The sequence below is a fragment of the Cloeon dipterum genome, chromosome 1 (genome assembly GCF_949628265.1).
Source record: "Cloeon dipterum chromosome 1, ieCloDipt1.1, whole genome shotgun sequence".
Taxonomy (NCBI): Eukaryota; Metazoa; Arthropoda; class Insecta; order Ephemeroptera; family Baetidae; genus Cloeon; species Cloeon dipterum.
In genome coordinates, this window is record NC_088786.1 from 14,200,154 (window position 1) to 14,213,593 (window position 13,440).

The 13,440-nt window shown below is 39.1% G+C and overlaps 2 protein-coding genes across 2 annotated transcripts; both read left to right on the forward strand.

Annotated features, from left to right (window-relative positions):
• Positions 1-1,025: 1,025 nt before the first annotated feature.
• On the forward strand, positions 1,026-5,634 carry LOC135948376 (pre-mRNA-splicing factor CWC22 homolog). Its single transcript, XM_065497606.1, has 12 exons — positions 1,026-1,135; positions 1,216-1,520; positions 1,604-1,977; positions 2,036-2,164; positions 2,219-2,407; positions 2,462-2,615; positions 2,675-2,812; positions 2,997-3,232; positions 3,288-3,568; positions 3,633-3,734; positions 3,791-3,918; positions 3,974-5,634. Exons 2-12 carry the CDS (start codon positions 1,253-1,255, stop codon positions 5,572-5,574), a joined length of 3,600 nt encoding a protein of 1,199 aa, XP_065353678.1. The 5' UTR covers positions 1,026-1,135; positions 1,216-1,252; the 3' UTR covers positions 5,575-5,634.
• Positions 5,635-6,816: 1,182 nt separating this feature from the next.
• On the forward strand, positions 6,817-13,270 carry Rab5 (RAS oncogene family member Rab5). Its single transcript, XM_065497610.1, has 5 exons — positions 6,817-7,142; positions 9,313-9,481; positions 10,577-10,945; positions 11,394-11,552; positions 12,179-13,270. Exons 2-4 carry the CDS (start codon positions 9,319-9,321, stop codon positions 11,507-11,509), a joined length of 648 nt encoding a protein of 215 aa, XP_065353682.1. The 5' UTR covers positions 6,817-7,142; positions 9,313-9,318; the 3' UTR covers positions 11,510-11,552; positions 12,179-13,270.
• The last annotated feature ends 170 nt before the right edge of the window (positions 13,271-13,440 follow it).

Genomic DNA, 13,440 nt, shown 5'->3' on the forward strand with positions numbered 1-13,440 from the left:
AATTTATTTCCTTTTTATTTAAAGCATTTTTTCTCAATGGTACATACAAATTCGCGGCACATTGCCATTTGGTTATCCGCCTTAAGCAGGTACACGAAAGTTTTCCTTTCCTAAAAAGTTTTACGTGATGTCAGGAGCAGTTTATCACACTTTATAAATAGCTCACAAAGCAAGGAAGGAATTTTTCGCTTAAATTTTTAAAAGGAATAATTTCTATCACAGGGAGATTTGAGCTGCGGTGTTGTTGATTTAGTTACTGCTTGTTAAAAAATTATCTGCAGCCAATATTGTGGCTATGAATTTTGTTTTGGATAGATATAAAATACCGCTGATGAGGCCTGCGGGCTAAAACACCACCTGCTATTCTGGACAAGAGCATGTATGTGATAAATTTAATATTTATGTATAATATATTATCCATATTATCTATTTAAAGACACACCAATGGTGTACAACTTAATATTTCATTTAGAATATTTGTTTGCCTTTTCTAGCCTATTTGTTCGCTATTGGGGTAGCCACTGTAAAATAGATTTTAATTCACTCGTCATTGGTATTTCAATATGTAAAAAGTAGAAATAATAAAAAATATTCCAAAATTAATATAAATATATTACATATTATGAGAATATGATAGAAATCTTGCTTAAAGTCTAGTTTATTTTAACGAATTTTATCGAGACAGATATATATGAGTGGTAGTCGAAGACGTAATAATTGCGACTCAACAATATAAATAAATATGAAATATAAATAATAATTATGTATCATATATATGTATTTATGGTATCCAAGAAAATTCCTAAAAAATATAAACAAATTAAAAAAATTCATGACTCATGACAAGGAAAAGAATATTGTAAGAACAATAACACAATTAAATTTGGTTCGCGCCAATATTTTCAAACTCGACATAAGCATCTTTTTGTTCAATCAGAAGCTCGGAAACCACACCAACGCAAAACCCGCAAGACGCGAAGATAGGAGATCAGAGAAACCAACCAAACAAAACAGAAACTGACTAACTGAACAGTTGAACACGGACTTTTTATGTTTTGTGAATTACATGGCACATTGGCCATTGCTAACGCTATAGTGTTGTTGCTGTAACTTCATAAACACTATTATTTGTATCGTAAGTATATGAGAGTAATCCTGCATTAATGTTTAAAAATGTCGATGATTTTCAACCATATAATTATGGTATGTGTGTAGTGTGTACTCTAATTTAGAGGGGAAAACCTCGATCACAATGGGTACGTCGACGAGGTCGGACTCCCCTGCGGAGCGGCAATCTTCTGAAAATCAGCAAAAATCGGCGTCTAAGAGGCCGGAGAGACGTGAGGACAAAGACGAGGATCGGACAGAGCGACGAAGAAGGCACTCACGCAGCCCCGACCGCTCTCGTAAACACAGAAGATCAAGGTCTCCGAGGCACAGATCTCGGTCGAGGGGTAGACGAGGCAGAAAAAGAAGTCAGTCGGATGACAAGGAAAATGCAGAGAGCTCGAAAAGGAAGGGTATGTAATATCTTTTTTATAATAGTATCACATAAATAATTTCCTATTTGATTTTACTATTAATTTTAATAAACTTTGATCAGATAAAGCAAAGGAAGAGGTCAAGGATCCTAAGGCTGCCGAAGAAGCAGCGAACAAGAAGGCCATGAAAGACCTTCTCTCCAGGACTGGAGGTGCCTACATTCCTCCAGCAAGGCTCCGTATGATGCAAGAGCAAATTACTGACAAAAGTAGCATGGCATACCAGAGGCTGGCATGGGAGGCATTGAAGAAGTCTATCACCGGTCTTGTCAACAAGGTCAACATTGGAAATCTGGGAATCATTGTGAGAGAGCTGTTCAAAGAAAATGTTGTTCGTGGCAGAGGCCTGCTCACAAGGTGCATCATCCAAGCGCAAGTCTCCTCGCCCACCTTCACCCACATCTATGCTGCCCTTGTCTCAGTCATCAACAGCAAGGTAATTTTGGCATCAATTTTTTCAATGTGGATGTTTCTTAAATACGAAATTGTTTTAGTTCCCGAAAATAGGCGAACTTCTTTTAAAACGCTTGGTCATCCAGTTCAGAAGAGGCTTTCGTAGGAATGATAAAACATTGTGTATTTCCTCTGTAAAATTCATTGCCCATCTTGTGAATCAAAGTGTGGTAAGTTGCGTGTGTTGGTGTTAGTGATCTTGATTCTGACCATCTATATTCAAGGCCCACGAAATTCTAGCGTTGGAAATTCTGACGTTGTTAGTTGAGAATCCAACTGACGACTCAGTGGAAGTTGCCATTGCTTTCCTGAAAGAAAGTGGAGACAAGTTGACTGAGGTCTCGTCCAAAGCACTTCATTCAATTTTTGAAATGCTTCGTAATATTCTACATGAAGGGAAACTTGACAAAAGGGTAAAATAATTCACTCTAGCTAATACAAAAAATCTCACTGGGTGTATGCTATAGGTTCAATACATGATTGAAGTCATGTTCCAAGTGCGAAAAGATGGCTTTAAGGACAACAAGGCTGTTGAAGAAGGTCTGGATGTGGTGGAGGAGGAAGACCAATATACCCATCTGATCACTCTAGATGAAGCGACTGATCCACAGGATGGTCTAAGTAAGAGACAGTTCAATTGATTCATCCTTTCATGAGAATTAATTGATTAAAATTTTTAGACGTGTTCAAATTGGATCCTGACTATGAAGCTAATGAAGAGAAATATGTGCAGCTCCGAAAAGAATTGCTTGATGAGTCTGACGATAGTGGATCTGGTGGAGATGAGAGTGGTTCAGAAAGTGAGGACTCTGAAGAAGGTATTGAATTCCGCCGACTTAACTGATTATACAGACTAATCTTACTTGTTTTTTTAATTGGATACATATTCAAGGCTTGCTGTGTTGTTCCTTTGAGTTGTAGTGCAGCAATTAATTACTAACATATAAAAATACAAACCAAATATATTCTAGCTATTCTGATCGATTTTATTCTTGGTTACAGAGGGGGAAAAGGCAGAGGCGGCGCAGACAATTATTGACAACACTGAAACCAATTTGGTTGCTCTTCGCAGAACAATCTACCTAACCATTACCTCTAGTCTTGACTTTGAGGAGTGCGCACACAAGCTGCTGAAAATGACATTAAAACCTGGTCAAGAAAAAGAGTTGTGCCACATGTTCCTGGATTGTTGCGCTCAGCAAAGAACTTACGAGAAATTTTATGGACTTTTGGCTCAGGTAATTTCATTGGCTGATAGTTTACTATGTATGTATTAACTTATATCTTTTGCAGAGATTCTGTCAAATCAACAAAGTGTATGTAGAGAACTTCCAGCAAATTTATATGGACACTTACAGCACAGTGCACCGGCTCGAAACCAAAATGCTACGGAACGTAGCTAAGTTCTTTGGACATCTGCTGTTCACTGACGCTATTTCTTGGGAGGTTCTTACTTGTGTACGCTTGACTGAAGAGGACACCAACAGCTCGTCTAGAATTTTCATCAAAATTCTTTTCCAAGAGCTAGCGGAATACATGAGTTTGAAGAAGCTGAATGAGCGAATTAAGGAACCGTAAGTTTCCCTGAATTTAGGAATCACGGAAACTTAACTCATTGAATCATTTAATGTTAAACAGGCTTCTACAACCTGCATTTGAAGGACTTTTCCCCAGGGATGACCCACGCAACACAAGGTTTTCCATCAATTTCTTCACTTCCATTGGCTTGGGAGGATTAACGTAAGTTTTGGTGATAGTAACATAACATTTCATCTGGGTTTTTTTCTTTTATTTAGGGATGAATTGCGTGAACATTTGAAGGCAATTCCTAAGCCTGCTCCAGCGCCCGTTGAAGTCTTAAGCAGCTCTAGCTCGAGCAGCTCTAGTGACTCCTCAGACTCGTCCTCTTCTTCATCAAGCTCAGGTTAAAAACAATTGACAATGTTAATATAGTTTCCTACAGCTTCATTTCTTTCCAGATGAATCCGATGGACCCAGGAAAAGGAAGTCTGTCAAAAGTGACAAGTCCAAAGCTGAAGGCAAATCTGACAGTTCAAGAAACAAAACAAGGGAGGAACGTGAGGAAAAGAAGGAGAAGAGGGTAAAGAGAGACCAGTCACATCATAACAGAGTCTCAGACTACAAAGGTGAGAAACACGAATCTGCGATGCGAATGGACAAGGAAGAGAAGCGCGATAAGGATAAACGGAAAAGCCGCAAGGACGAGAATCAGGAGAAGGGAGCCAGGGATGACTATGACCGGCACGCTGAGCTCAAAAGTAGGGATCACCATCAAGAGAAAAAGGCAAAGTCCAAGGATAGTAATAAACGCAAAGAAGTGAGTGAAAGTAACGGCAGTAGCGTCGAAGGAGAAATGCGCAGTTCGAAAAGAGGCAAGCGTCAAAGCAGGAAGGAAAAATGTGAAAGCGATGTTAGCAGTGCCAAAGAAGGAAAAATGAGAGCTAAGCGTCTTTCTAGGAGGGGTAAGCATGAAAGCAAAGATAGCAGTGACGATGAAGACAATCAGAGAGACAAACGAGACAAACATCAGGCCAAAAAGGACAAACGTGCTAGGGACTCCAGTGAGGAAGAGGTTTTACCCAGAAAATATGATCGGAAGGAGAGGAAGACGCGGGAGACTAAGGCCATAGGCAAATCTTCCAGGCCTGAGGAGAACTCAGATGAGAGAAATCAGCGGCGAAAAGAGAAACGGCAGCGGGAAAGCTCCAGTGATGGCGAAGTCGCGCAGAAGAGACCTCGAGAGAACAATAATTCTAGGGAAGAGCGGCACAAGGAAGATAAGAGAATCAAGGAGGAGGTTTACAAGTCCCAAGTAGCTGAATATCGGCAGAAGAAAATCTTGGGTGATGATCATAGGAGGAAAAACTATGAGGAATCCGACAGGCGAAGGCGAGAGCCTGAGAACGAGCGTCCCAGAAAAGAGCGTGACGGTGAACGTCACCAGCGAGATCCTGACAGACATGAATCTGAAGCCAACCGTCAAAGAAAAGAGGAAAGAGACGAGAACCTAAAGAGGTCTGAAAAGCACAGGCGAGAGCTCGATGAAATTAGGGAGAGGGTAGAAGGGCGGCATCTTGAAGAGAAAAGAAGGTCTAGAGCTGAGGAGGATAGGTCTCTGAGACATCAGAGCAATAAAAGAGAGGAAGAACATAAGAAGCGGAAGTCTGATTCCTCAAGTGAGGATGAAGAAGTAGGGCGAGCCAAGCTGCTGAAGATGATGGAGGAACTAAAGAAGCAGGTAGAGGAGAAAAAGAAGAGAAAAGCAAGTACTGAGTCTTCTTCGTCCTCCACTTCATCGTCCTCTTCCTCATCGTCTTCTTCATCTTCATCGTCAGACGAAGATCAGACTGTCGTTAAGAAGGGAAAAGAGTCGTCATCATCGTCGTCGTCCAGTAGCGAAGATGAGAAAAAGAAAAAGAAGTTGCCAAAGCGCTCTGGAAAAGAGGAAACCATTCGAAAAAGGGACAAGGAATCGATGATTGATGAGAGGATTCGGGAGAAGGGTCGAAGGGAGGAACGGGTCGAGAGGAAGGATGATGACAGGCGTCGACGTCGTTAAACATTTTCAATTAAAAGTATTTTTAAAACTAATAATAAAATTTGTATTAAACGCCCGCAAGTCTTTGTTTAATTCCAGATTGTCATTGCATTGCTTACAAATTCCAGTGAGTGAACGCTACAAATTAATTATAATGTACTATGGTTGTTGCTCATTTATTGGGTTCGCAGAACTGCCTGAAAACTTGAATACATTTTTAAGTTATACACCGTTCTAAAATTTATAAATTCCGTTTGGGAAATCGAAGTCTCCAAAAACTTCACTTTTTTATGAAATAATTGAGCTTGACAATTAAAGGTATAGCAACAAAATCACTAAAAAATGGATCAAGACAAGTACATATAGCATTTATTAAAAATTTACATCAGAACTTCCTCTGGGTTACTAATTTTTCTAATTTTTGTGTGATCTATGATTTTTGTCATCAATTAACTATGCCAAATGACCGCATTTGTCTTTGGAATAAGCAGCCTCTAAAATTATTTGAGGAGGAGATCTCCTTAAACTTATGAAAGAGCACAACGAAGCAGTTTAGTCAAATCGCGCTCCTATGATTGTAATTCTTCATTTGCTTAGTTCAGCTCAACAGGAAAAATTAATCTACACTCTGCATTATATTATAAAGTGTCAATTTTGTAATTAAAAACCTGCAGCATTAAGCATTTTTGTATAGCAGAGTCATAGAGCGGAAAATGCGCGATTATCACATTTTTGCACGATTTAAGGCATTGAAAGCTACATAAAGTTGTTTTTGCGAGTATTTTTGAATATTTTTCCTGCGTCATCTTTCTTTGTTTACTATAGTGTCTCAGTATTCACTTTCTTAAAGTTATAAAAACGTAGCCAAAACAGGATTGTTACTTGAGAGTAGCAAAAGTAATGAGAGTCGTGCCATGCGGGATGTGCAGGTGCAGAAGCGCACCAGGAGCAGGCTTTTTTCCCGCTGCGCGTCTGCGGTTTCCATCTTGGAGCGAGCAATGAAAACAATTGAATGGCGGCATGAGCAATCCCCACCGTCGCCTATTCCCCAATAAGATACGTGCATAGGACGGTAGAAACTGGCAAAGAGCAATTTATTGGGCCAAAACTACTGGAGTTAAAACCGGTATATATACCACCTCGGTAGAATTTAGTGAACACCGACGCATTTATTCCAGTAAATATTGCACCTTTGAACACAACCGGTAGCTTAATTTACCCCGTTCATTCGTCAATATTAAAAAACCGGAGAGGAGAGCCACCGCTACCAGCAGAGTGAGCTAGAAGTTCAGCAAAATTTGTCGAGTCGTCGTGGTGGCCGCGGTTTCATTCAAGAGGCGCCAGTTTCCGTTCGCCGACCGACACGAATTCGGGCCGAAATAGTGCACAAGTGCGTCGGCCATAAGTGAGCTTCTCAGGACGTGTCTGTCGAAGGGTGTGCATTGCGAGTGTGTGATGTGTTGGCTGTCACGGTGAGGGGCGGTGCACTCTCGTCGTCGGTTCTGTTCACTCTTGCAGCAGCACAGCAGGCTCGCTTCGCACTTGTTCTATCACTTGCTCGCTGAATTTGCGTAATCACGCATCCGTAGGTGGGTACTCGCCGTCATTGCAAATTAGATGCTCGAGCCGCGGCCCTCCCAGGGCCCAGCTGGCCCTCCGGCCGACCTTGACCCCTGCTGAGGGACGCCGTCGGCCCGACCCCACCAGTCATGAGCCCGTGACTCACTCTGTTTTACACACGAACTGCATTTACGTAACAACTGGCGAACTGAACTGAACCAGCTGAAATAGGTGTTGTTCCTTTACGCTGGATGGAATAACTGACGCATTCTCTTTAGAGGAAATTCATTGCTCTACTTCCTTTTGCTAACATTTTGCGTCAGACTCATTAACTGCGTCGATTTCTCTTTCAATCGTTTGGGTCTTGCGACCCATGTTTCAGAAGTGGAATCGGTTTGTTAGCTTAATATGATAATTTTTATCGGTAATTAAACATTTATTGTTGAAATCCATTATAGTAAAATCTATTATAATATGTATACTGTATATCTAGTTGGGCCAGTCAGTGATTTGACCTAAAAATTATAAAATGGATCAATCTTAATTACAAAAAATAAATCTTAAGCTGGTGCAAGTCAAATACGTTTGAAGCAAGAAGTAATAGTGTTCTTTCAAGGCTGATGTAAATCTGGTGATATGTATGATATATCAATATTGATACAACTTAATTTGAAAAGGATACAAAATGAAATTTACTGATTGCGAGTCTGCACTAACAGTTTCTGAACGCCATCATGCATCAGACAATTCAATGCACCACACACAAATCAATCGCAATTTGGCTCCGTTAATTTGCGACATCCGTGATTTAAAATTTGACCGTATTTTCCGCCGCACGTAATGATAACAAACAACGCCAGATTAGATAGCTGTAGGGTGAGAAAGCACGATTCGGCTATTTTCCCTAAACGAAGTCATTGCGCAAAGCGAAGAAAGTTTTGTTTTTGTTCTTCACCGATGTCAAGAGTGAAATTTTGCTAAATTTAATGCTGGCTGAGCCAGGTATGGCTTCTCTGAATAATTATTAGTCATTTACTTGTGTAATTATGCGCGTGCACAATTATTCTGATTCAAGCAAAATCAACAAACTTGTCCCCACCAAAATTTTAATCTAATCGATCACCCTAGGTCATGGCGTTCCATTTGGGATACTAGAGATACTAATTCTCTTCTTCTTGTCAGGTAGAAAATCTCAATATAATTTTGATGAAGTGCCGACTGGCTCAATTTTAAATATCAAGTGAGTAGTTGTGGGACAGCTAGTATCATTTTAAATCACATTATTATTTTAAATTGACCAAAATGTGCCAATATACCGGTTCTTTCCTTGCCGTGACTTGAGCAGGCACGTCACGAGGCGTGAACGCGTATTTTTTGTTACAATTTACTCCCTGTCATGGCGACAGCTGCTGCTGTTGCCGATTTAATTTTTAAGGGAGCTCTTATCAGAAATAATCACCATTATTTAGTGCATGACATAGTGCGGGCGACGCACAATCAGCTCACGTTATGAAACTCTTGCTCGTTCTCATTGTTGACATCAGTGGTTTTTGTTTTGAAAGACGATTCATTAATTTGGCTTTTGAATGAAAACAATGGGTCATCTGCATATATATTTGAACTTTTTTGTTTCATGCTTCACTATAACGACAATAGTACGGATAGATTTTTAAGGAAGAAACTGAGTTTTGGACTTATTGTCTCAAACTAAACTTTAATTATATTTTTAGTTTAAATTCTAAATGCGTTCTGTTATTATTGAACCCAATAATATAGAAAAGGAAAAATAGTGAACGAGAGTAATATTTAAATCATTTTCTTTTCCCTTACTTCTTTTGAGGGCTTGAAAGTAGATTTTGTTTCTAATTGTAAGTCTCAACGAACTAGTTGTACACCAAAAACCAGTGATTTCTGCTACACTTCAGTTCTAACGTCAAAGGCAAAGTAACATCAGCTGCCTCTGCCACCATAATTAAATTTCCCGTTTGTTGTCTTCAATGTTGTTCTAACTGATTAAATATTTACATGGGCTATATGGCGGCTCGAGCACTCACCCAATTAAAATCAGAAGAACGAAACCAGATATATAATACCATTTTTACCGTGTCTCACGTTTTGGCTACATTTAATTTCATCAAACATTAGAAGTAGACAAATATTTTCCAGTTCTAGTGCCTAATTACTCGGTTGGTATTGCAGGAAGTGATGGCTTCACGCAGCTCAGCGCAGAGGCCCAACGGAGCCACTCAAGGCAAAATCTGCCAGTTCAAATTGGTGCTGCTCGGCGAGTCGGCCGTCGGCAAGTCAAGCTTGGTGCTGCGTTTCGTCAAAGGACAGTTCCACGAATACCAAGAGAGTACAATAGGAGGTACAAACAAACGCCCACTCCGTAACATATATTTTCAAAACAACTACTGCTGCTCTCTTTGATATTGATGATTCTGCAGAGGCCGTGCACACTTTATTTCTCGCCACTTCCTTCCTTTCAAAATTGTTCGACCTGCTAAAGTTGGGGGTTTCCGAGAGCTTTTTCAGTTACCCCATGTTGCAAAATACTTGGTCTACACACTCTGATTTAAAGCTTGCATTCCATGGAAGTGATGGTAGCATAATATGTTGGAGTCATGTTAAATGCATTCCGTACTTACGCGTAATAGTTATTGATAAATTGAAAAAATCAAGTCCTTGGTAATTTAAAATTGTGAGTAAAAATGAATGTTGACTTTAATAGTAATCTGAGAACTTTCAAAATATCGCCATCATAAATTTGAGATTTGCGAAGGAGACTAAAATGAATTATTGTTAGAGGTGTTTGCAGCAGTCTGTTTAATCTTATCTCAAGTCCCAAAATGTTGATACTGAAGTTAGCTACAATATTACTACTCTTCATGGGGCCGTTTGTATAGCAATTAGTAACAAAAATTTATAATATAGCATAAAATATACATTTCTGATACATTTTCCATCAATGAAGAATTTGGTTTCCCACGGGTTAGATCAATATACTCCACACGACTTGACGCACTTGTATAGTAGTAAACATATAAAAACAATTTAATAATAAATTATCCAGTAGGTAAAAGATAGTTGTCCATAGTTGCTAAAGTTTGAACGGTTTACAGTAAAATCAACCTTCGCTTCTTTCTGGCATACAATTAAATGTTTTGCATAAGATTCAAGTGCAAAGGCACTGTTCCTCTCAGACTTGAGGTAACGCTTTTACAGAGAAGTCATACTCTCTAAATACCATCCTCCCAATTTACTCAAAAATATTGTTACGTCTGTTAATAGATCTCTTTTATTTTGTTTCATTCCTTAATAATTTGCAGGGATCTCAATCACACAGTAAACAAGATATTTTCTTTATTGATACGTATATTATTACGATACCCAGATATAGCTAGCATCACTAAAAAACGTCATAAATTACTCACAATCCAACTCCTTGAATTGAATGTTGCAGCCGCTTTTTTAACGCAGACAGTATGCCTTGACGACACGACAGTCAAATTTGAAATCTGGGACACGGCCGGCCAGGAACGGTATCACAGTCTTGCGCCTATGTACTACCGTGGCGCGCAGGCGGCCATTGTCGTCTACGACATCACTAACCAGGACACTTTCGGACGCGCCAAGACCTGGGTAAAGGAGCTGCAGAAGCAGGCGTCGCCCTCAATTGTGATCGCCCTGGCTGGAAACAAGGCTGACTTAGCCAGTAAGAGAATGGTGGACCTTGAAGAGGCGCAAGCTTACGCTGATGAGCATGGTCTACTCTTCATGGAAACCTCGGCCAAAACAGCCATGAACGTCAACGATATCTTCTTAGCAATTGGTAATTTACTACCTGTTAGAATTTCAAGAGTTAAAAATTTCCTATTTAGTGAGATTTGCCAAAAACTGCATTTTTCTAAATAAAATATAAAATTGGTTTCCATCTCAATATGCAATTCTCTGACCACATGTTCCTCCCAGACGCATACTCAAATATTTTAGTTTCCTCTTTGTTCCTAAAGTAAAAATCTTGCTATAAAAATAAATTTTAATCAAGGTGAGCCTTTGGTTTAAATTTCTTTATGTGCTCAACTTGAATTTATTTTCCATATCTGTTGTAGACTCTTTATCTTGGACCGCTTAAAGTTCAAATTTACATAAAATATATCGTCAATATTTTGATGATTTTGAATTATGGTGATTAAATTCTGTCATTACAGACTTTGTATACTTAAAACTTCGCCTCGTGTGTACACCTAATTATAAATTTTATGCTATCTTGATTTTAGCCCAGAAACTTCCCAAGACCGACCAAGCAGCAGGTGGATCTGAAGCAGCAAAAGGACGCAGACTTGTCGAGGGTGCAGAATCTGCGCAAAGAGGGCCCAGCAGCTGTTGCAAGTGATGTGGATCCCTGTTGTGGTCCAATCTTGCCTGCCTCCTCTCATGTAAGTTGACCATTGGTAATCTGTCGCGGATACAGCTGAGTGCAGATACAATCTCCAATTAAACGTTGCTAGCGCTGGCACAGAACACAAACTGGAAATATTTTGAAAATTCATTTGGCAAGATGAGAAGAGTTGAAATGAAATGAAATATATTGAAGATGTTAAGTTATAATATAATTATTTAGAAGTCTCAGCCAGCCGCGCTGGGCTGCGCCAAACGGACAATTTTTGGTCACATGGTCAGCCGCCAGCCGCTGTGACGTTGGCTAAGCTGCTAGAGCCACGCCAGCCGCTGGTCAAACAGTAAAAAAATCGATAAGTGCAGGAGTAAATAAATAGTCTCCGGCCCGTCAAGCATTGTCAAACTTCACTTTTAAAATTTTGTCAGCCGCGCCAGCCACCGGCAAAATGCTTAGCTCATCTACATAAAATTCAACTTTAGAATCACGCGGCTAAGACCTTTAAATAATAAAGAATCCTTTTTGAATCTATGCAATCAAAATTTCTAAATTCTCACTCTAGACTTAACTCCTTAAACTGACAACTTTTCTGTGATACACCAGATTTTATTTTCTGACCTACTTCATATTAAAAACGGCAAAATATTAAACAACATGCTTTTTCAGGTTTATTATTGGAGTTTTAGCTGAGGTGGAGGAGAGGCACGCGTCACCATCACAGTCATCTTCCATTCACCTTAGCACTTTTCTCTCATCGAACTGCTTGAGAAAAAACTGGGCTCAATATTAGAAGGGCATTCGATTCGCCTTGAGTTAACATTCCTTCTGCCAACACAGCCGTCACGTTCCGTCAGTTTCAGTTTGAATATTAAATTCACATCGGACAGATAAAGGGGCAGCTGCTATTTCAGATGAAGAGATAATGCCAGGTTAGACAAGAACGCGAGCCCAAATTCTCCTAGTCTTTGAATTTTGTTCAAACATGTTGTTGTATTTGCTAAATTTTAAAACTCTAAACATCATCAAGCTGCTGTCACCTCTCCTTTCCTCCCCGCACTCCACTTTTCTAACGCTGTATAAAGGCAAGATTCTCTAGCACTACTCCCCCTGGATATCCATCATCATAATTATATTGTTTGTGTTACAAAATATTCCTCTGTGAAGAACACTTTGATTGTCAGTGTGCATCATCTCAAGCCCTCGATTCTGATTCTGCAAGTCGCTTTAACACTTTTCACGTCAATGTAATTTCAAATCATGGATATTATTTTGTACATTTGAAATTGAGGTTCACATTGTGTAACTTTTTTAATCCTACACATGAAAAGGACTTTTGTCAATCCTGGGTTTTACGTAGCAAATTTAATACACAAGTGCAATACAGCTAGGCTACAGAATAAATTTATGGGCAATGATATATTTTTTTTAAATCTCATGTTACGAAAATTGATTCTTTGATGCTGCTGCGTATCAAGCTGTATTGATTTAGGCAGAGTTAAACACAGGCATTCTTAACAATTCCTTATTTTTTTCTAGAGCAAACTTGTTTAACTCATGATTACCCAAAACATATATATTAAAGTTAATTGAATGAAATCATCTATTGTTTTTCATGTGTATTTATCTACTTTTTAAGGTATTTTAAGCACACTGGCTTTCAGCAGTAAAATATATAAAGATAAATACAAGCATGTGAAATTGAGTACATTGAATGCCTGTTTCTGTTGTACAGGAAAAATAAAATTATACTTATAACAACCCGTGTTTTCTTTAAATATTTGAATTTCGGGACATTTTTAAACTGTATATATTATTATGTATTTGTGTTATGATGAAAAGTTAATAATTCGGTGAAGGTGTGGATTCAATTTATCTATCTTCTGTTCTACCCTCAACAGTTTATTCATCTTCATGTATGCCAAGGGATG